The sequence below is a fragment of the Caenorhabditis remanei genome, chromosome IV (genome assembly GCF_010183535.1).
Source record: "Caenorhabditis remanei strain PX506 chromosome IV, whole genome shotgun sequence".
NCBI lineage: Eukaryota > Metazoa > Nematoda > Chromadorea > Rhabditida > Rhabditidae > Caenorhabditis > Caenorhabditis remanei.
The window spans coordinates 18,121,453-18,142,148 of NC_071331.1; the positions used below are offsets into that span (position 1 = coordinate 18,121,453).

At 40.0% G+C, this 20,696-nt stretch overlaps 4 protein-coding genes across 4 annotated transcripts; 1 reads left to right on the top strand and 3 right to left on the bottom strand.

Annotated features, from left to right (window-relative positions):
- Positions 1–472: 472 nt before the first annotated feature.
- On the top strand, positions 473–2,274 carry GCK72_015027 (uncharacterized protein; the record flags this gene model as incomplete). The annotated part of the gene is made up of 3 exons (XM_003108464.2): positions 473–648; positions 1,403–1,922; positions 1,999–2,274. The coding sequence occupies 3 exons, from the start codon at positions 473–475 to the stop codon at positions 2,272–2,274; spliced, it is 972 nt and encodes a 323-aa protein (XP_003108512.2).
- A 1,050-nt stretch (positions 2,275–3,324) lies between these two features.
- GCK72_015028 (uncharacterized protein) lies at positions 3,325–4,297 on the bottom strand (the record flags this gene model as incomplete). The annotated part of the gene is made up of 4 exons (XM_003088604.2): positions 3,325–3,523; positions 3,794–3,883; positions 3,937–4,020; positions 4,071–4,297. The coding sequence occupies 4 exons, from the start codon at positions 4,295–4,297 to the stop codon at positions 3,325–3,327; spliced, it is 600 nt and encodes a 199-aa protein (XP_003088652.2).
- Positions 4,298–6,019: 1,722 nt separating this feature from the next.
- On the bottom strand, positions 6,020–8,830 carry GCK72_015029 (uncharacterized protein; the record flags this gene model as incomplete). The annotated part of the gene is made up of 5 exons (XM_053730583.1): positions 6,020–6,245; positions 7,198–7,572; positions 7,620–7,761; positions 7,816–7,999; positions 8,741–8,830. 5 exons carry the CDS (start codon positions 8,828–8,830, stop codon positions 6,020–6,022), a joined length of 1,017 nt encoding a protein of 338 aa, XP_053585355.1.
- Positions 8,831–11,044: 2,214 nt separating this feature from the next.
- GCK72_015030 (uncharacterized protein) lies at positions 11,045–12,221 on the bottom strand (the record flags this gene model as incomplete). Its single annotated transcript, XM_053730584.1, has 3 exons — positions 11,045–11,210; positions 11,658–11,746; positions 12,171–12,221. 3 exons carry the CDS (start codon positions 12,219–12,221, stop codon positions 11,045–11,047), a joined length of 306 nt encoding a protein of 101 aa, XP_053585356.1.
- Between the last annotated feature and the right edge of the window lie 8,475 nt (positions 12,222–20,696).

The window sequence follows — 20,696 nt, forward strand, 5'->3', positions numbered from 1 at the left end:
GTTGGGAGAGAGGGAGAGAGAGCGCGCGCAACGTGGTGAGCGTCTGCATTATCGAAAACATTTTTTTTTTCGAATTTTCTGTCGTCGGGTGCAAATGCCCCACCTCCTCCTCCCCCTCCTGTATTATAAACGGTGTTTGTGTCACTTTTATCAGGAGAAGATGGAGAAGAGAGGTGATGTTCTTCTTCTTTCATTGATATCTTCTTTCGGATACTGTATCTTCTTGTTTCTTCTTCTTTTTCAAAGACAACCGTTGCTATCTCTCCGACTCTTCTTTCTTCTTCTTTTTGCCTTTTCTAGTTCATACGTGAGATTTTGAAAGTCGCTCGCCACGTGGAAATTGTCTCGGTCTTCTTCTTCTCTGCTTCGTCTTCTTTGTATTCTTTCGTGTCCTCTTTCCATCACGCTTCTAATAGAATCTCTATATAAATTCTCAATTTCCAGCCTCGCTCACTCGCTCTCCGTCACCAAAATGCTCGCCGCCGTCCCAAGTACCGGCAGAACCATGAAGCTCCTTCTCGAGCCACTGTGCTCCTCATCAGCCACCTGCTACTTCGACGATTCGTGCTGCTCCGAACCGAACTCACCGGATTCTGGATTCTCATCAGATGATAGTATTGCATCCGACGTCTCATTCACCGAAAGACTGTAAGTTGGGGTTCCCCCTTGTGGATAATTGGGCAAAGTAAATGTTATCACAAGATGTTTACCCCCAAGTTTTACCTAACATAGGGAAAGAAAAAGAATCGGAAACCATATGATTTATTATCATTCTTCTTCTTCTTTTTTCTTCTTTTTCTTCCCAAATGGTCGGTCTTTTGTTCCGATTCGTGGTGATAAGTGAAATAAAAGAAGCATTCTCCCCTCACTTATTTTCGGTTTACCAAAAACTTTTAAAGATAAACAAGGCGAAGAGCGAACCTGACGTCAGTTGGTTTCTATCACTGATTGGTTCTTGCTCCTCTCTGGAAAATAGGAAAAGTAGCAAAAGGCGGTGATACGTGAGACATGCAACACAACATTGTCTCATCAGTATCTTTTGAGACTCCACCAGCTATCTTCTCTCTCTTTTTTCTCCCCATTCATAGTACATTCACCTTTTCGCGAAACTTCAAGAAGACACTCACTCACTCTAGACACGTGGTGTCCGGTGGTCCAGTGTAGGGAGATAAGAGCTCGCCCCTTATTTAAGCCCACCCTGGTTTCGGGTCATGGAGGCTCCCTGAATGAAGTCTAAACCTATTGATAAGACTCTTGTTCAATTCTACCGCCCTACTAGTAATGAGCCTATATGGATACCAAGTGACTCTGAAGAAGAGGATGATGGGGTTGAAGACAGGCCTCCTGGGATGCGGTGGTCTGTATTCATCTATTTCATATTCTAAACCTTTTCCTTTTTCAGCACTCGATCGAAAACCCTCCCATCGGCTCTCCGCAGAAGCCGATCAAAGCAAAGTGTGAAACGTGTCCGATTCGCGGATTCACTTGGATTGGATTTGGAGAATCTTCAATATTTCGTCAAGGAAGACCTCTCCTCATCTCCACAACAATTCTCCATCCACTTCTCCTCGATTCCCTCTTCCTCATCTCCACCACAACTTCCCGCATTCACGAAGACACTCATCAATCAGCCAGCTCCTCGTCTTGTTCTCCACAACTTTCCATACCGATCAGAGCACGAATACAATCTGAAGACCAGAGAATCAAAAGTGTGTGTCTCGGCTCTTCGTGCCTCCGGAAGCAGCATCGTTGGACAAGTCAACCTTCTGAATGTCGCCTTCGACAAGGTTGTGGTGGTACGGTATACGACGAATGGATGGGAGACACAGGATCAGATTATCGCCAGCTACAGTCACCGATTGTTCGCCACAGAAGACATTGACGCCTTCAACTTCACCATCGCAATTCCAGTCAAACTTACGGTAAGTACTGGCCACCGGGGTTACTGTAGCTCACTTCTTATCTCTTTTTCCAATTTCCTCAATAATAATTTTGCAGGAAGGAAAGTGCGAATTCTGTGTGCAATACCAAGTGGCTGGCGAGGAATTCTGGGACAACAACGAAGGACAAAACTATGTTGTCAACGTTTCCCTCAAAGCGGCCTCCCCATTCTCCCAACGATACGGCACGGTGCCCCATGAGAATCGCTCGATGGTGCCACGTGGATCGTCGACTCGCCGTCAGCAGCAACGTCGTTGGGGACGATCACTGGAGGAATCGGATGAGGAAAAAGAGATGGCATATGTGCCATCAAGAAGATTGAATTTCCATTGAGATTCATCCCACCTAAACTTCTCTATATTCTTATATTTTCATATGGTTATCCCTGTCATTATAATCTAATTCTGCTTTCTTGTACCACATATTTTCTCTACTTCCTTCTCTATCCGTTTTTCCCCATATTTTCTCCCATGACTTGCCTTTTGTGCCCACTGATACCTTCACCCATACTGGTTCGTTCCTCATATTTTCATCCCGATGAAAGCCACGCCCCCTTATGAATTCCACACAATCTATTCGGGTCCACTCGTCCCCCAAAAACAGTTTTCTTTGTTTCGAAAATAACTTTACGGGTCCCCATCTTCCGGGATATTTCACGCACTCGCCCCGCCCCCTTCTCCCGATTATCATGTCTAATTCCTCGGTTTTTCTCTCTTGTCAAATATTATATATTTGATATATATTCAGTGTTGGATACTAGTTTTCTCTATTGATATCCATTTTTCTTTTGTATGTTTTTTTTGCATGTGTATTAGGATATAACGAGGAAAGAACAACGTCTAGAATTGTCGTATTTTTCACTAATTTTTTAAATTTTGAGAATAAAAATTATTACGGCATGGATTACTGTTTTTTTGATATTGTTTCAGGGAGCAGGATAAGGCAAATTGAAATTAAGACGAAGGAAGTTCTGAAAGATGTGAAAGTGGCGAAAATTGGCTAAATGGAATGCACTTTCAGAGTTCCGGCAAAAAATTTTCTGTTTTCCAACAAGATTTCCCAAAACCATTTTTGAAAAAAAAACAATGCTGAATTCGCTTTCGAAACGATATAAAGATTTTTCTTGAAATATTCCATTCTTTTCAGGGATGTGCCTATGGAGGCGCTTTGGGCGCTGAAAGAATTCAAAGTGGGCGAAAATGCGACGAGAGGGTGTGTAAAATCGAGAGAGTGTGTCTGCGTCTCTCCATTTCGCACACTCTTTCTCGTCGCATTTTCAAATTTCGGCTGAATTCTTTTTAAAATTTAAAATTTGAAAATTAAAATAATCAATAATTTATATTTTATTATTACTCAAACTCTGAAAATCAACTTTATTTTACATTATTTTACGTCCACTTTCGTTTTCTCTTTCTTCTGATTTTCGTGCATCAATTGAACGTGTCTTCGACAAACCGATCGAGATGAGAATTGTTTGAAGCAGTAACTACATCCGAATGGTTTCAAATTATCGTGTTTTCGTAGATGAATTTTGAATGGATCGCTCAAATCGAACGATGCGAAGCAGGTGGGACATGTGAATCTGGAAAAAATTAATCATTATGGTTTTTTTTTGAAAGAATTTCAAAAAACAATTGAGGAAACTTAATTTAGCGCTTAATTAATGATTGAATTCTGATATTTTTGGAGGTAGAAATTCGGCCTTGTTTTAAAATACAGATTACACGTTTGGTGCCACAAAAATTATCAAATTACATGTAATATTACACACTATTCCGTAAAAATGTTACTTTTTCGTGAAAAAGTTTACATGATTTTATCTAAAATAACAATTTGCATCTCAATTAATCACCTTTTCGTAGATTTATGAGTTCTCTGATGTTTTGACAACGCCGTGTTCGAACTGTATGCATTTCCGCATATATCGCATATTATTGATTTTCTGAAACAGTTAATTGCATCAATTAATTAATTATAATAAATATTAACACAAACTTTGCTATTTTGTGTACAAATTGATGTTTCCGCAGCAATTCGGCAGTGTGAAATCGTTTTTGGCAGGTAGCGCATTCCAGTTTTCTGAAATTTTAAATCATTTAATTTAAAAATTCGATAAAACAAGTGCAAACCTTTCGTCCTCATCGTGCGTCTTCTCGTGATTTTTCAGATGTTTTTCCGACTTTAAAATCCGTCCACAAATTTCGCATTGTGCTTCTTTACTCGTACTCGGACTCGCTTCGCAACTCATTTTTGTGCATTGGAAGAGGAGAAATGATGGAGGTGACCGAGGAAAACGGGCAACGGCGGCCAAGTTGAGTAGACGGCGGCAGGTTTGAATTGGAATTATGGCATGCATATTTTGTCATCTGAATAAAAATAATTGAGAATAGATTTTTTTAATTTTTGAAATTGAGAAATTTGTTGAGAAAAGTTAGCAGAAACATAGAAATGCTCGACGTATTGCTAGTTTGGTATTACAAAAAAACTATCTAATTAATAAAAAAGGGTTTCAGCAGCAATAATAAATAGATTTTGCTGAAATACAGCTGAAATCAGCAGTGAGTTCTGCAACAAAAAATAAAAAATTTATGGGTAAAAGTTGTAAAAACAAGTGTCGTGTCGAGACCCGAGCAAAAACCGGACACTGCGCCTTTAAAAGTTACGGTAGGTATCCAATTGCATTCTGAAGACAATTTCAGGCGATATTGAGCAGTTCCAATCGGAAAACAAATAGAAATTGTTATCAATTTTTTTCATCATGAAGATTTAACATTTTTAGAAGTTTTGAGGCACATGTTTCAGGTATTTTATCACGCATTTCTTGCCATTCACACCGTTCATCACTAAATTGTCGGAAAACAGGGTTGTTCTTCTGAAAATTGTTGAAAATCGAAAAAGCTTTCCTTCAAAAAATACACAATATCTCCTAAACTTTCATTTCCATATCTCCTTCCTTCATTTTCAGAATTGTATTCCATACAGTTTCATTCAGAATTGTATTCCATACAGTTTCATTCAGAAATCTTCTTTTTTCCTCTCAAAAATCTAACGAGACCACAAGCGCAAGTTTTCCACCATTTCTCTCATTTCACTAGTAAAACGACGACATTCAAGGCAGTGGTTGCTTGGAGACATCTCCCCGCGAATGGCTTTTCCGAGGGCTTCTTTTTCACTAGTCGCCAGTTATTTTTTCTTTGTCCTTCCATTTTTTGAATCGTACTGAGCATGTCCTTCCCAGTACATCCTTCTTATGGTCCGAATGGTGGACAAGTATTCACTCAACAACCGTATCCGAATCAACAGCCGATTATCATGTTAGTTTTTCTTGAATTATTGAGAGATGAAAATTTGGAAGTGTGTCCAGAATCTGGATTCCAGATATCAATCAATCGATATTCCAGTTATCAACAGCAACCAGGCTATCAACAACAGCGTCAAGATTCCAACTGCTGCGACTGTTGCGCTTGCTGTCAATGTTGTCTGATGTGCTGTGCGTGTACCTATCTGCTCACTTGCTGCGCTGAACTCTGCTGCTCAGTTTTTGACTAATTTGTTCATTTAAACTTGAATTGGGAAAACAAGGGAATCATAATAAAGTTGTTCATATATAGTTTTATATGCATGTATCACGAAAAAGAAGAGAAGATCTATTCACAACATGGTACAAAAAGAAAACATAACAGGGAAGAAAACGAGAAGAGACAGGGGAGGAGAGCACGGGATAGGGCTAAACGAGGAATGTCTAAACGGGAGAAATTTACACGAACGATTATTATATTGTGGGTCCGATTGGAAAAGGGGTCTAGGAAACTCTAGGCCATCAACGGATTCACAACAGAAGAAAACATAACGGGGACAAACAAAAGCACTACTACGTCGGTATGAAAACTAGCACTGGGATAAAAGAACGATGCATAGAAACACTGGTATTCATTTTAGAGATATTTTGGTACGGACAGTACTGAAGAGAGAAGTGAAATAGGTTGAAGAGATGGATTATGAGCATCAGAGACACGGTTATGAACACTTGTAGTAGATGTATCTACACCGGGTAACAGAGATCACCCGAAGCATGAGTTTAAGTAGTGGGCGGAGTCGTAAATTGGGCATCAAATATCGCTTTGAGTACTTGTAACTTGGCGACTTCTTTGGTTCTCGCGTCGAGTTTACTCAATTTGATAGAAATCATTCTCGCGAATATCTCATCTTCTTCTTCTTCTCGTGTCGTTCCCCATTGTGAAAGACCGGGTAGGAATGAGAGACCGAGACTTGTTGCAGCGGCGACGGCGGCGTTTCGAGATGATCTGGAAATGGGAGCGTTGGAATCTGGATACTGTATTTTACATTTAAAAGCTGTTTTGAATTCTTTTCTTTTTATGCCCATGTTTCCAAGTTTTTCTGTTTTTGCAGCTTATTTGAGATCTTTCAGATGGGGCTACCGAGTGACAAAGAGCTAGCTTTGTAGAAAATGTAGTTCAAACTTATAGCTTCATTTTTTTGTTGACAACATTTTTGTATGAATCCGCCCAAGAAAGGTAAAGCTCGAACAAGTAAAGCATCGACAAACGAACTAAGTAAGGATTTTGGAAGTATGACATGGAGCCAAGAGTTGCTCGTTCGGCTCCAAATTTCTAGACTACAAAGCTCAAACCTTGAGCTTCATTTTTGTAGTGGACAACTTTTTTGTATGGCCCCTCTCTACAGAGATAAAACGCGGTAAAGTAGAGGTCCCTCTCAACTTGAAGCGCTGCTTATTTTTCTACTGTCTACTCCAAAGGGACGTAACTATCCGGGGTGAAGCACAAAAAAGTCACTAACTAGAAAAATGAAGCTCTGAATTTTATCTGTTCACACTACAGACCTAAAATGTTTTGGGACACTGTCGGACATCGTGACACAAAGTCCGTCGTTTTCCGCTTGAAACTGAATAACGTATGTCTATCTGTCTGTGTTTCCATGAATCCAGATGTATTTTAAGTCTAACTATGTGTCTATCGACCTCCTTTGCATATGCATATTTATATTTTTAGTCAACAAAAACTGTTCTATTTCCATTTTCCTCGCGAGAAGCGCAGACACTTTTTCTGCTTCTTCTTCTCCGAACGATTTTATTTGTTTACTTTTTGTCACTCTCTCGTTTTCTTTTCACCCCTGTCATCCCTAAAGTTCAGAACGTTTCTCTATTTACTTCCCATATAACCTTCCAAATCGGGAAAACGACGAAAACAAAGGTATACTGTAGCTCTCTGAACTCACATTGGCGTCATTCCATCAGTCAACGAGACTCGACTTCTCTTTACTGCTGGTCCCACTCCGTTGTGTGATGCTGATGACGTGGCTGATGGAGAAGGTGTGACGGCCATTGGGATGGGCAGAGGTGGAGGTGTCACCACATTCCCATCTGCTCTTTCCTGAGTTCCTCCCGTGTTTTTGGATGAAGAACTTGAGGCGGTGGAGGCGGAGCTTGAATCCACATCAGTTGAAGACTTGGATGAGTTGGTCTCCTGGGTTCTGATCAGTTCATTTTCAATGAAAGACATGGCTGCTTCCATAGGTGACACGTGGCCAGGACCACCGGATTCTTGTTTTACAGAGTGGTCTGAGGAAGGGTTGGAGTCAGTCTCATCGGTGCTGAAACGGAAAATTGTAGAGCTGTAAAATGGTGAATTGAAACGTACTGTCGATCTTTCAAATGTGCTTGAATGAACTTGAGGGGTCGCTGGAATACCCAACTAGATGGTTTCTTGGATATCCGTTCCTTCTTCTCTTCCTTCTTGTATCGATCCCTCAACGTCTTCCATCTCGTTTTCACATGCTCAGCTGGAAATATAATTCTTATTTAAACTATCTGACCATATTCGAGTCAAAACTCACAAGTGGTCTCCAAATTTTCAGCAATCTCATTCCATGCCGAGTTCCTCCACGACAGCAGATTATATCCTTCATCTGATTGATCGTATAGAAATGGACGCGCTTTCACTTCGGCAATTAGTCGGATATTGAAGACGGGCGTCTCTTCGATTTTCATGTTTTTACTACTTGCCAGAAGGAAGTTTATCTGCAAAAATTGTGTGTTGACTGTTGATTTTAGTACAGATGGGAAGGAATGGAAATGGAGTATAAAACACATGTGGGGAGTATTAGCGGAGCAAAAAAAAACAGTGAGACGTAAAGGAGCCACTAGTAATTGGGAGAGCAGATAAAAACCTGAAAATCGGAAAAGTCTGTATGTGTGTCAATGTCTCCAGATATCCAGAGGATTACTCTAATTTCGTGTCTTCGATACTGTAGCGGTATTTTCTCGGAGCGAAAGCCTAGTGCTGTATCTGATGGTCTATCTGTGTGTCTAGAAATCCGGATGTCCAGGTTACCGAGAAATAATTCCTTAAGTTTATGTGTGGCTGCCTATCTTAATATCCGAATTTTGAACCCAAGTGGATATCAACTGTCCTAACAGATATCAGGATCACAAGATGTTTCCAGCCACTCCAAGCTGGATCAAACGGTCGGAAGCTTTTTTAAAACCTTGGACTGTCTGTGTGTCCGGTGTCCTGATGTCCAAAATGAAATGGTGAATGAGAAATAGAAAAATGAGCTCGGCGCCTCGAGGTCTTTCTAACAGAACATTGTAACTGATTGTCTGCCTGTGTGTCTGTGTATCCTGTTGTCTCAAGTTTTCTCAAGTCAGAATTAAGTCGGTCAGTTTAGGAGTCCAGATGTCCGAGCGGCTAAAAAGTGTCCCACAATTGAAATGAATCCCAAATACATCTTCTCCTTCCGATGTTTACCCCATACTCACCTCCTTTATCGGATCCGACTCCATACAATCATCTGGTGCCGTTGACATGGTCGGTTTAATGTCCTCCGCGTCTTCTGACTGTTCTGACATATCTGCAAAATACAATATCTTGCGATTCGGAGTTTGGAAAAAAGTACAATTTTGGAGGCGCGTCATGAAAACCGAGTAGGAAAAAAGTAATAAGGAAAACTGGAACTGTTAACAAATTGAAAAGAAGAAAATAGGTTCTTGATAACGACGGTTTCGAAATTTAGAACCGAAAAAAACACAGAGAGTAGAAGAGATAGCGGAAGAACCGAGGAGGCGCAGACTGTCAGTCTCCGGAGAGGCCGAACAGGTGTCTTCTTCAAAAAAACGGAGAAGCTGATGGCGCGTTCTCCGAATCCCCCGCCTTTCAGAATCTCAGTTTGAGTTCTAGCAGGGAGAGTTGGAAGCTACCGTAACCAAAACTTTTGGGATTCGCCCCCTGTTCCTGAAGCCTATTAGTATACTGATGTAGAACAATGGAAATTTTTGAAAAAAGGTAACGGGGGAGCGCACACCGCATTGAGTGTGGGAAAAAATAGAAAAAAAATGGCATCAGGAGGAGAAGGAGGAGGTTGTGTTGGTAGTATGTGTGTGCGGTTGGGAGGCGGCAAGTAACAAAATATACACAGACACACAGCAAGCACACAGGGGGCCCCCCGAAGTAGAAGAAGACGCCAGTTAGTGGGGAGAGAGGGGGACGCGACGATGCAGTAGAAGAGAAACGTGGTGCGGAGGAGGGCGCGACGCGCGCGTCAAAAACAGTAGGGCGCCGGGAAGAGAGTGCGAGACGGTGAGAGATGGCGAGAGACCACGGACTCTGCTGGAGACGTGACCGTGTGCATACGGACGGGGAGCGGGCGGCCGCCCCGCGTGTGTCTTCTCTTCTTCTGGCTCCCCTTTTCTTTTTGCGTCGTCCCCTTCTCTCGTTTCTCTTTCCGCCCTTTAACCTTTGCCATCTCTCCCTCCGCCTCGGAGAGAGACGATTCCTCTTCTCGCCGCGCGGTATTTCCCTCCATCTATTCTCCCTCATCTGTTTGTGTCTCGCGGCTGCGCGTACTGTTGAAAACGCTCTTCTCTTCGCTCTTTTTTTTGGTTGGAGCGTCGAGGCGGGCGCCGGGGCAAACTAAACAAGTAATAAGATGGCGAACTAATCCGCGGGCGCCGCGCAACCCCAAAGAGGTCGGAGGTTGTTGGGTTTCGAGGTATGGAGGAAGGAATCGGGGGGAGGAAGAGGGTTTTTGAAATATGTCAAAAGAGAGAAAGGGTTTAGGAGATCACTACCAAAATTTTAGATCACCACGGGGGGATGGTAGAATTGATTCTGACTCTGAATCCTTTTTCGGTAGCTATGAAGCTTCCTCGTTGAGCAGCGACTCAGAAGCCCATCCCATCGGAAACGTGAGACAAATCAAAGGTAACAAAGTCTCTTTTTTTTAAAATAATCTTCCCCCTTTTTGGCACCGTGCCAACGTGAGCTGTTCTGAACTCAGAAATCGCTGATTTGAATGTTTTTTGCTAGAAGTCGTCCCTTCCAGATGAGATTCCAGTTCCCAGCAACTAGGTCAATTGTTTTCAGCAACTTCTCTCCTGTCCAGTCTGAAAAAGTCTTCCCCGTCGCCCACCAAGGTCGTCTTCTTCTTCTTCTGAAAAACAGTGTCCCCCTTCTCTCTCCCGCCATTCCAGCCACGAACAAAGACGGTCCATTCTCCCATACAACAACCAATTGGACGATTAGAAAAAGAGAAGTAGCGAAAAAAGAAAAAAACACGCACTTGAAGAAAGGTTGTTGGACGGCGACTGCCGGACGACGAGAAAAAAGAAAACGAAAAAAAGAAGAAGAAGAAGAGGAGGCGATTGCATGCGGAAGGGAGGCGAAACGCTGTCACGCGTACACCGAGAGTCTCCGTTTGGTTGTTGGTTATTGTGATTATTATACTCTGCAAAATGCAAAAAACGTAATAATTCTCGTATGTGGCCTAGGCAAATCGCGTTGACATTGAACTTTCAAACTTTCTCTCTACAAATTGCAACCCTTTTGATTTTCCCGCGAGCGCAGTTAAAATTGTCTACTGTCTACCTCTCCGCTTGCCCCCCGACGATTGAACAAGTTTTTTTGCGCATCAATGGCATCGGTGTCATATAGACAGAGTAACTAGCAGACAAGAAGATTCGAAAATTTATTTTACAAAAAAAGTGGTATGGGGGATATTGGACTTTCAAATAACTGCAGAAGATGACAAAAGTACCCGTGTAGAACCATAAGAGTCAAAAATGCAATTATCGGAATCGTGGAAGACGAATTGGGCAAGGAAGCACACAGCAGAGCATTGGACTATCACAACACACTTCTCCAATCAGACATCCACAGCAGAGAGCCAAAATTGAAGTGAGCCAGCAGTTATCATCGGATTGACGTTGTTGAGGAGCTGGCTGTTGAACGTATCTGGAATGAGAATCTTTAATTTAGATGTCTCTCTGTCGATTCGTTTTTCCAGATGTCCTATGTTCCAACACCTCTTTCCTTCAATTCTCCCACAATTTTCTGGCGCGGCGACCTCGAGTAACTCGCAAATAGAAGTGCCTCCTCTCCCCTCCTTCCTGCCGGAAAATGAACACTGTGCAAATAGAAAGAAAAGAGGTAAATGTGGTTTGTAGGCTCTCTTTTTTGCTGGTTTTTTCAGGTAGGGAATGAGTTCAGAGTTCATTGGGAGGTTGGAGGATTAGAGAAGAAGGGAGCTGAGATTTTGAAGGTTCCTGTAGGGACAGTAGTCTAGACTACAGTAGGCTAATGAAATCATTGTTTCAGAGATCTATCTTCCCACTGGCTCAGCGGCTATATTGTCAGATTTTTTGACACGATATATTTTTTTGAAAAAACTGGAAAACTTACATCACTTGCGGCTGATTTGGGTTGTAATATCCTTGTGGATATGGTCCTTGAGCTGGGTATGGGTTCTGACCTTGGGGAACGTAACCTGCCTGAAAAACGTTAATTAGGGAGTCTAATGGGGTTATTCAGGTCATGTAAAAATGTATTTTAATACATTTTTTTCTTATTCACGAGAGTCGAGAAACTATTTTTTACAAATCTCAGTTTACCGTTGGTCTAACAGCGTTTTTCCTCTTTTTTGCATTTTTCGACATGCGTATGTAGAAAAACTGTCAAAAAATTGGGGAGAAATGTAGAAAAATGGGGGAAAAATATGTATTAAAATACATTTTTCACCGATCGTGAATAAGGAAAAAATGTATTAAAATACATTTTTACATGACCTGAATAACCCCATAATTTATTGTTATTCTGGTCACTAACGTAATTATATGTAGGGTGACTAAAAATATCAAGGTGGACTTGTTTTCCATAAAATTTTGAAAGTAGTTACTGAAAAAAATAAAATCTTACATTTCCATATGGTTGTGGTTGAGAAGTGTATGGTGGCGGAGCTCCTGACATCGTTTTTTTCCTGGAGACTACAAAAAAGTGAAGGAATAAAAGTGCACGAAAAGAAAAAATATAGATGTAACCGAAAACTGGGGTAAAGAAGAATAAACAAAGGGGGCCCAGAGAGAAAAAGTGGGTTGAAAGGTGAAAATTAGAAAGAGAAGAGACGGAGAGAAGGAGTGCGCAGTAGTGTTTTTGACTGTAAAAATAGGTTGAAAAGAGGCAGAAAATAACTTGGAGAAGAGATTTAGAGAAGAAGAGAAAAAGAGAAGTCGGATGGAAAAACAGGAAGAAAAAGAGGAAAAAGAGGGAACGGAAAGGAGAAGAATTTCGAAATTCTAGTCGATTTGAATTGACTTAGAATTGGTAATAGGAAATGAGTCAGAATATAGATGAATGTTCTCGAAACAAAGAATAATTCGAGAATTGCAATTCAAAACAGTCTGAGAAAAAATTCTTGAATTAAGAATCTGAAATCAGAAAAATTGAGAATACTCAAAAAAACCGAAAAATTGCATCAAACTTTTACAAAGGGTCCACAGTTTTGCCGACAAAGAAAAAAGAATTGCGAAATTCTAGAAAACGAAGAGAAGATCAAAGTGATATTTATATCTCTCATCTGAGACCAGCTGTTCTCACTCGACCTCAAAAATCTTTGATCGAGTTCATTGGAGAATCAAAAATTGAAACAAAATTACATTGAACTACTTCAAAAAGAAGACCAAAAAAAAGAGAAAACTCTCTTGAAAAAAGAGTAGAAGTGAAGAACCAACAGTATATAAATACGGGAGAACGAGAGATGGATAGAAATGGGTTTTGAAATAGAATGAGAAGAAGAATGAAAGGGGAAACGATGAGTCATGTTTTGATGGATTTGAAAGAAGAATAGGGTTACGCCCAAATAGTTTCACTTGATCATGGGAGAAGAGGTCGGGTGTTTGAAGTCTTTTTTTTTTGAAAATTGAGAAAAAGATTTTGAAATTTCAATTGGTGACATCACAGACTGGTAAAACAGTAATTGGATCGTCTGGGGCCTAACAACGCAATGAAATATGAACTTATATTATGACATTAATATAAGTTTTATAACTGATAATGTGGTTATTCATGACATGTAAAAGTGTATTTTAATACATTTGTTCATTATCCATGAGCGTCAAGACATTGTTTTCAAACGAGGAGGCCTTACTAAGGTCTGAGTGCATCGACCTTAATTTTGGGCGATTGTTCATTCAGGAAGGAATATTCTCGATGCTCGAAGCATGAACAAACCTTCAAAAGACTTCTAGCATTGCATTAATTGTCACAGATGAAATAGTTCATTCCAAGGTTACTCTAGTTTGTAGATAAAGACTTTCAGGATAGAATTTTTACCGTAAAACCTGTAATGGAGGCGTACCTAGCGGTGCTTGCTCGCGGCGGTATATCTCGGTTTCCAAATGAAATATCAAAAAACTTTTAACTGACAAAATCTAGCTTATTATTCATGGAAAATTTCTTTAGTTGAAAACATTTTTATATCTTTAAAGACAGCCGAGATAGGATGCTTCAAACTCTTGCTAGCGGTGTCCCTCTATTATTGGTTATACGGTATTTTGGTTGCAATAACTCAAAAAGACAACGTTTTATCAATATTCTGAGCACTTTCGAATCAATCAAGTGTGACTGCAATACCATGATTGCTCAATAAACGTTTCCCATTTTCCAGAAAGTCTACGCATCACTGTTCTCACGATATTCTTCCTGCATCGCTGTCTTTCCTGTTTCAATTTTCCTGTTCTTTCCCTATTTCTACGAAGTTTACCAATTCCAGAATACTCCCTTTGTTTTCTTTTTCCAATTTGCTGACTTACCGTTTTATACTCGAATACTCACTCACCACTTTACGACTCCAAATCCCGCGATTCATTTATCCATTCCTTTAAATCTAGACGACTACATTTCCTTTCTTCTTCTCCGTAAAATTTGAATTCGTATTCTTTTTTGTAGTCCCGTAACGAATAGTAACGAATACATCCAATAAAATTGTTCGAAACAATACCTGCTCTCTCCTCGTTTTCAGTGCTCTTTTCAGATGACAAAAGGTCGTAATCGAGATGAAAAATACGGGAAAAAAGAAAGGGAGAAGGAGAATGAAATGAGCTTGTCATGGAAACGAAACGGCACGAAAACGGGACGTGGCTCTTCTTCTGAAGTCGTTCGGGAAGAGAAAATAAAACATATTCAAACACAAATCAAGCTATGGAAAATCTGAGATAGGATAATCTAGATTTGGAATAGTGTTTTTCTATTTTTTTCTGTTTCGATCATTTTCTTGAGTTTTAGAAGTTCTGCATTTATAGATGCTGCTTATTCATTAAGTAACACTCATTTGCATCTTTTTATATGTACCACATTTGTAATTTGCAAACTGTCAAAAATTTTTTATAAACCACTCCATCGGTAAAGCAGACATTCATCTTTCCAGTTGCTCCCCCTTCCTAACCCTCAAAAATCTCTGTCATCATTTCTACGTATCCTCATCTCATAGTACGTCGAAATTCGAAACCATTTCTCTTTCTTTTCCTAAATTCAAATTCACTTAACGCCATCCCTCCCAAAAAAAGAGAAAAACGCATCATTTTTCAATCCGAGCCGTCCCGTCATACGAAGGGAAACGCTCGACCATAGCCAGTTTTATTCGGTTTTTGAATTAAAAAAAACACTGATGATATCATTTTCAGAAGAATTTTCTCAGGATCAATTTCTTAGAGTATCTTGATACTACCAATTGATTTGGGGTTTTGAAAATTGCACGTAGGCTTTTCAGATCTGTGAATTTTTCAGTTCTCTGAAGGTTTTTGGTTCTCACGGGAAATAATTATTTTGGTATGTTTTTGTGTTCTGGAGCTGCTTGTCTGCACAGAAGTTTCACCCATTATCAATTTATTTTTTCAAGTTTAAGATTGTACGGTTTTAAGGCGTCTCGGTTTCGCAACGGCTTCAGTGTGACTGCTGCAAGCTTCTGATTCCACACATTTTGATCCCATTGCAAGATTGAGAGATCAAAAAGTGTAGACGTAATCTAACTTCAAATTTACAAAATCCTTCTTCTTCTTCTTCTTCTCTCCACAAATAAACTTGTAGTTCTATAATTATTTTTCTCTGATTTCATATTTTACCTGAGAACGTCGTGTTGAATGACGCAGACCGACACTAAAATTGTAGTAAATAGCAATTATACATTCGACACTCCGAAGTGATGATAACATTTTAAAAAGGTGGGCAACGTCTATTTCAGTTCTGATAAGTTTTTTTGGGTCACCACGCTCTACCGAAGCGTCGAAAAAGCAAGATGGCGGAGTCCTCTTGCTCTCCAAGTTCCCCGAATTTCCAAAATTCCAAAATTCCAAAAACCTTATACCAAAACTTTCGTTCGTCCATTTTTTGTTTCCCTTCCATTCCTTTTCCTCTCGTTGTTTCCCGTTGTCCTTCTCAGCTTTTCGGCTCAATTTCAAAATGCTCAATTGCCTTCGCTAGTTTTCGAATCCTTTCTCTTTTTTTTCTTTCATCCACTATAATTCTTCAAATTCCATGGTTCTCTTCTCCAATTTAGTCGTCAATCTTGGTGACGGTGTGAGAAGACTTCGTCTGTCATCTGGTATTCCCTTTTTCTTTCTTTTTGGGAAATTGGAAATTGGAAGAGTGGAGATGGAAGGGTGTGAAAATTAGAGGGTTTCATGGATTGGGAGCCGCGTGTCATAGTAAAACTAACTGTCCCACATAATAAATTTTTATGGATCAAACAGATCAAGAATAGAACTCCATTTTTGTAGTTGGCAACTTTTTTGTACGGACGTCATAAAATTTTGAGCTGTCGTCTTAAAATGACCATAACTCTCTAGGGAGTGATCGTACAAAAAATTTGTCGACTACAAAAATGGAGCTGGACCTTTGTTCTGTACGATCCATTAAAAATCAACTTTATGGGACAATCGGAATTACCATGACATACTCTCAAAGTTGGCCATTTTCAACTGAAAAAACCAAAACTTAATATACTTGTGCGCGGTACTGTAGGTCAGAGCAGGCGTTCAAATTTTGAAAATTTGAAAAGAAAGACACACCGTACCAGTAAATTATCACTGTGAACAATTCCATATCATCTCACATTCCAGAAATTTCGAATCATGTTTTTTTTTCATTAAGCTGTGTATCGCGGCAGTGAGTAGCTGGAAGTCGATACTCAGCAAATTAAAAAAAACGCGAGTTCTTCAAGAGTGGTGCACAAAAAATACCATTCTCGCGTCGATATCGAAGCTTAAATCTAAGTATCTGGTTCTTAAAAGTCTGGTAACCAACAATCCACATTTGGGGCAACCCTTAAATATCACAACTTCAAACTCTTCTTTTTAATTACGCCCACCTCGTGGAGCTCTGATTTCTCCACTTCTCTCTATAATTCTATATTTTTCGGTGGGCGTATATATCAAAGTAGTCGAATTCGAGCTCTCACTCCTCCTCCATCCTCTTCTAGAACTCCTAATTACAGGCCTTGTCTCCTTTGGCTCAACGGAGAGCTCCTTCTCTCCCTTTCCAACCAATTATTAAGCATACGAATCTCCACACCCGTCTTCTTCTTCTTCTCCTCTTTCCGTTTTTTTCGTCTTCCTATTTCTTTTTTTTTTTCATTTTCATCACTTGATTTTGTATCGAAAAATAAGCAGCAAGCAAGTGTGCGAAAACCTCACTCCGTGGGTACGTTTCTCGCCCAGTATCACGCCTGGCTCTCATGATTTATTCCGTCAGAGCTGTATCACTTCGTTTTTTTCTGCATTTCTGAATTTGAATTCGTCGTAGTCACTGGGAGAAGAAAAAGTTACGTCTGGAGAGAATTGTAAATGACTATACTTCTGTCTAGTGGTATGTCCTTTTGAGTGAGTTGTGGTGGTGAGAATTCCTTATTCTAGAGTTACTGAGGTTTAAGGTTTATATTGAGTGTGTGAGTCTTACTGTAGCTGACCTAACTACTTCATTTGAGTTTTAAGACTCAAGAACTTAAATCGAGTACGAAGGCCCAGGGTATAACCCTCAATTCTTCTCGCGCCTCGGAGGGAATCATGCCCTTTCATTTTAGCATTCTCCAAACCGCTCTCCCCAAAAACATGACTGACTGCAAAAAGAGCATATTCGTTTTGATTCATAACGGACACCAATCTTCCCACTCGGTTTCTTGTTTTCCGAATAAAAACAAACGACGTACATCCATCTCGTCTCCTCCTCCATTTATATGTAGTCGTCATGACAAAACGAATTGGGATTACGGTAGAGACGAGGTGGAGCAGCATAAGCCACGCCTTCGAGGAGGAGAAGAAAAAGTGACGAGGAGCAGCAGCAGCCTCTAGTTTTTCACAAGTTTTGGTTTGGATTCCGTAGCATTTTTGGGAGTTTCGGGGGTGCGGGGGATCGAAACGGTCCCCGGGGAGTATTACATTTATACAAAGAAGAAGAAGAAAGAGAGAAGAAGGACTCATCCTCAGCTATCACTTTCTTTCCTTCTCCCCAACACTCTATTCTGTTTTATATTTCGGGTCGGTCTAGTCAGAAATTGGTTATTTGAGTTTTTGCTATCTGGATTAAGGAAGAATGGGATCCAATACTAAGTTGGAGGGAGCTCGTTTCTGAATCTGACCTTCCTTGGGCGGCTTGTCTTTGAAGAAGAAATATATCAAAACAGGTACGGTAGCCAGAAGATCAGTGTTACATCTTCTGGCTTCAGCGTTTTGACTCTTGCTCATGTTTCTAGATTCTACGTGGTTTTTACTGATTTAGTTTGATTCCAGCAGAAATGAATTCCAGCAGAAATGAACAATCCACCCCCCGGCAAAGAGCCCCTTTGCCGCAAATACCTTGTCCATGAATTCCAATCTTTGTCCAAAACTCCTTCAAGCCTCGAACTTTTTTCAAAACGTTCCCAATCCAAAATCTTGACGATACAGCCATTTTTGTTAAGTTTTTTCTTCTTTTTTTTCACACTCTTACTTAAAAATTCTCTCTTCCCTTTTTTCTCCTTTTTCACAACTTAGAAATTCGTCCGAAACGAAAAAAGAGGTGGTGGGAAGAAGTCGCACTCTTTCTTCTCTCTTCTTCTGGAAGTCGTCGTCGAAAACTGACGACATCCTCGAAAATCTGTGTGTCTCCTCGACCAAGAAATCATTGGATTCGGGGAGACGCCGACGCTAACTCAGTTTCCGCGAACAATCCCAATCAGTGCTTCTGTGACGACGACGTCTTCTTCTTCTGGGGAATTTTATAGGAGCGAAAACGAAAACTTCGAAACAGAATAAAACGGAGGAAAGTCTTCTTCTTCTTCTACTTCTTTTTTTCCAATATTCAGATGATGATGACGTGCCCCTCCTTTTCTATTCGGTTCGGGTGGATACCGTGGGAATCGTTTCCCTTCCACCGATCTCATATTTCTTTCTCTTCTCATTTATATTGAATTCCGTTGAATTGGTTAGACGGAGAAAACGTTGCTTTTTCTTTTCTTATCCAACAAACCTTCTCGAAATCTTTTTTGCAATTGAGCCAATTCGATGAGAGCTATGAATACGAGACTAATTGGTTTCATTTTTAGAATGAGGAGAGGAGGGATGTATACCTCGGTAATGATTTTGGGAAGGAGAGGGTGGATGTGTCAACTTTTTAACAGATTTGAGGATTTTAATAGAAATTGATTCGAAAAGTAGAGTGCTTTAAAAAAACATTTTAAAGGTTCGATGCCATAGTTGAGATTGTTAAGCAGTGCCTGCACTTTTCCAATTTGCCAACAAAATACTTACTGGATGAGGTACTTCATGCTGATGGTGTGACATTTTCTATAATCGTAAAAGTAAGAAGAGCTGCTTTCAATCATACTTGCAAACAGCATAACTCGCTTCAAATTTAATATTATGAGCTGAAAAATATTCCAAAATGTAGATCTCGGCCAGTTCGATGTCCGTGACCTACTACGGGCCGAATGGATATTTGCTAATGTTCCGCAGACCGGGCTATAATACCTTTTTTGACAATTTTCACATTTTTGACAATTTTCCAGACCTGCGGCTCAACAACGAATAGCCATCCGGCCCGTGATTGGTCACGGACATAAAACTCGTTGAGATCTACATTTTGGTATATTTTTCAGCTAATAATATTGAGTTTGAAGCGAGTTACACCCCCGAGTATCCTTCTACGGTTCGGAAAGATTTGTATTTGGGAATCTCCGTTTTTTCAATCGCGCTCCACCGAAATCTTCCTGGAAAAAACTCTGTATCTCTGCGTCATTTTAACCATACCAATTTTTTTTAAATCGTACTCCCGCTAAAATCTTTGAAAATGTCTCCGCTCCAGACTCCATCATGTCCCAATCCGTTCTTCTCATCTCATTTTTTATTATCCTAGTTCGTTTTTTTTTATTTCCAAAATCTCTCCTCTTCTCTCCTCCTCATCCGTTTTGCATCTACCCCACCCCACCAATCAATCATGCGCATTTTGAATTGGCGCAAAGGCGATCCATCCAAAATAACAATAGAAAAAGTCCGTCTGAATACGAAACCCCCGAGTCTCAAATACACATGTCATCTTCTTTTTGCTTTTTTGGTTTTTTCTCTTCTAGACTTTTTTTGTTCTATGTATTTCTTGGAACTTATTGATTGGTTTCAGGGTGATTCTGGAAATGTTCTGATCTCGAGGATCGTGTTGATTGAAGCCCTGAAGACAAGGAGTTCATTGTAAAGGTGAGTCTAGAAAAATATTGAAATTGTGTGAAATGATTGGGTAGATGGAAGAGGAATTCTAGATGGTGGACGAGAATTAGTTTCCAGGTCATGACCGAAAATTCTAAGAATAGCTGAAACCTGAATATGAAAACACCAGTTGTTTCAGTGCCTGACAGCTGTCTAGACTCATAGGAAACAACTGCAACACGTGTTTTTTCTGCACCTGGGATTCTCAGTGTCAGATACTCTTGATATTAGTTTTATTGAATTCATTACTTTGTGAGTTTGTTTAAAAAAAAGAAAATATATAATGGTATGGTCTTGACAACCTAGACATGGCTCTGTAGGATATTTTACAACCAGAAAAAGGCTCTGTAGAGCTCCGGGATATTTTACAACCAGAATTTTTTAAACCGGGAAATGTCGAAACCAGAAATTTATGCACTGTTTTGCTTTTTTCGTTTATTAAAGTGTAGAAAAAACAAAAGTTTGCATTTTTGAAATCTCCCCCGGTTTCGTAACATGCCGGTTTCGAATCTTACCAGTTTCCATCTAACCAAGCTTCCAGATTATTTGGTTTTAAAATGTTTCAAGAACAATTTTTTTGAACATTTTTCAACTTCCTCTAGAAAGTTTCTAGAGAAAGTTGTAACTCAGTTTGATGAACGCTGAATTATAACCTTTGATTGACCTAGATGACCTAGAAATCCAATTTTGCAAAAACTAGTCCCTCCATTCAATCTCT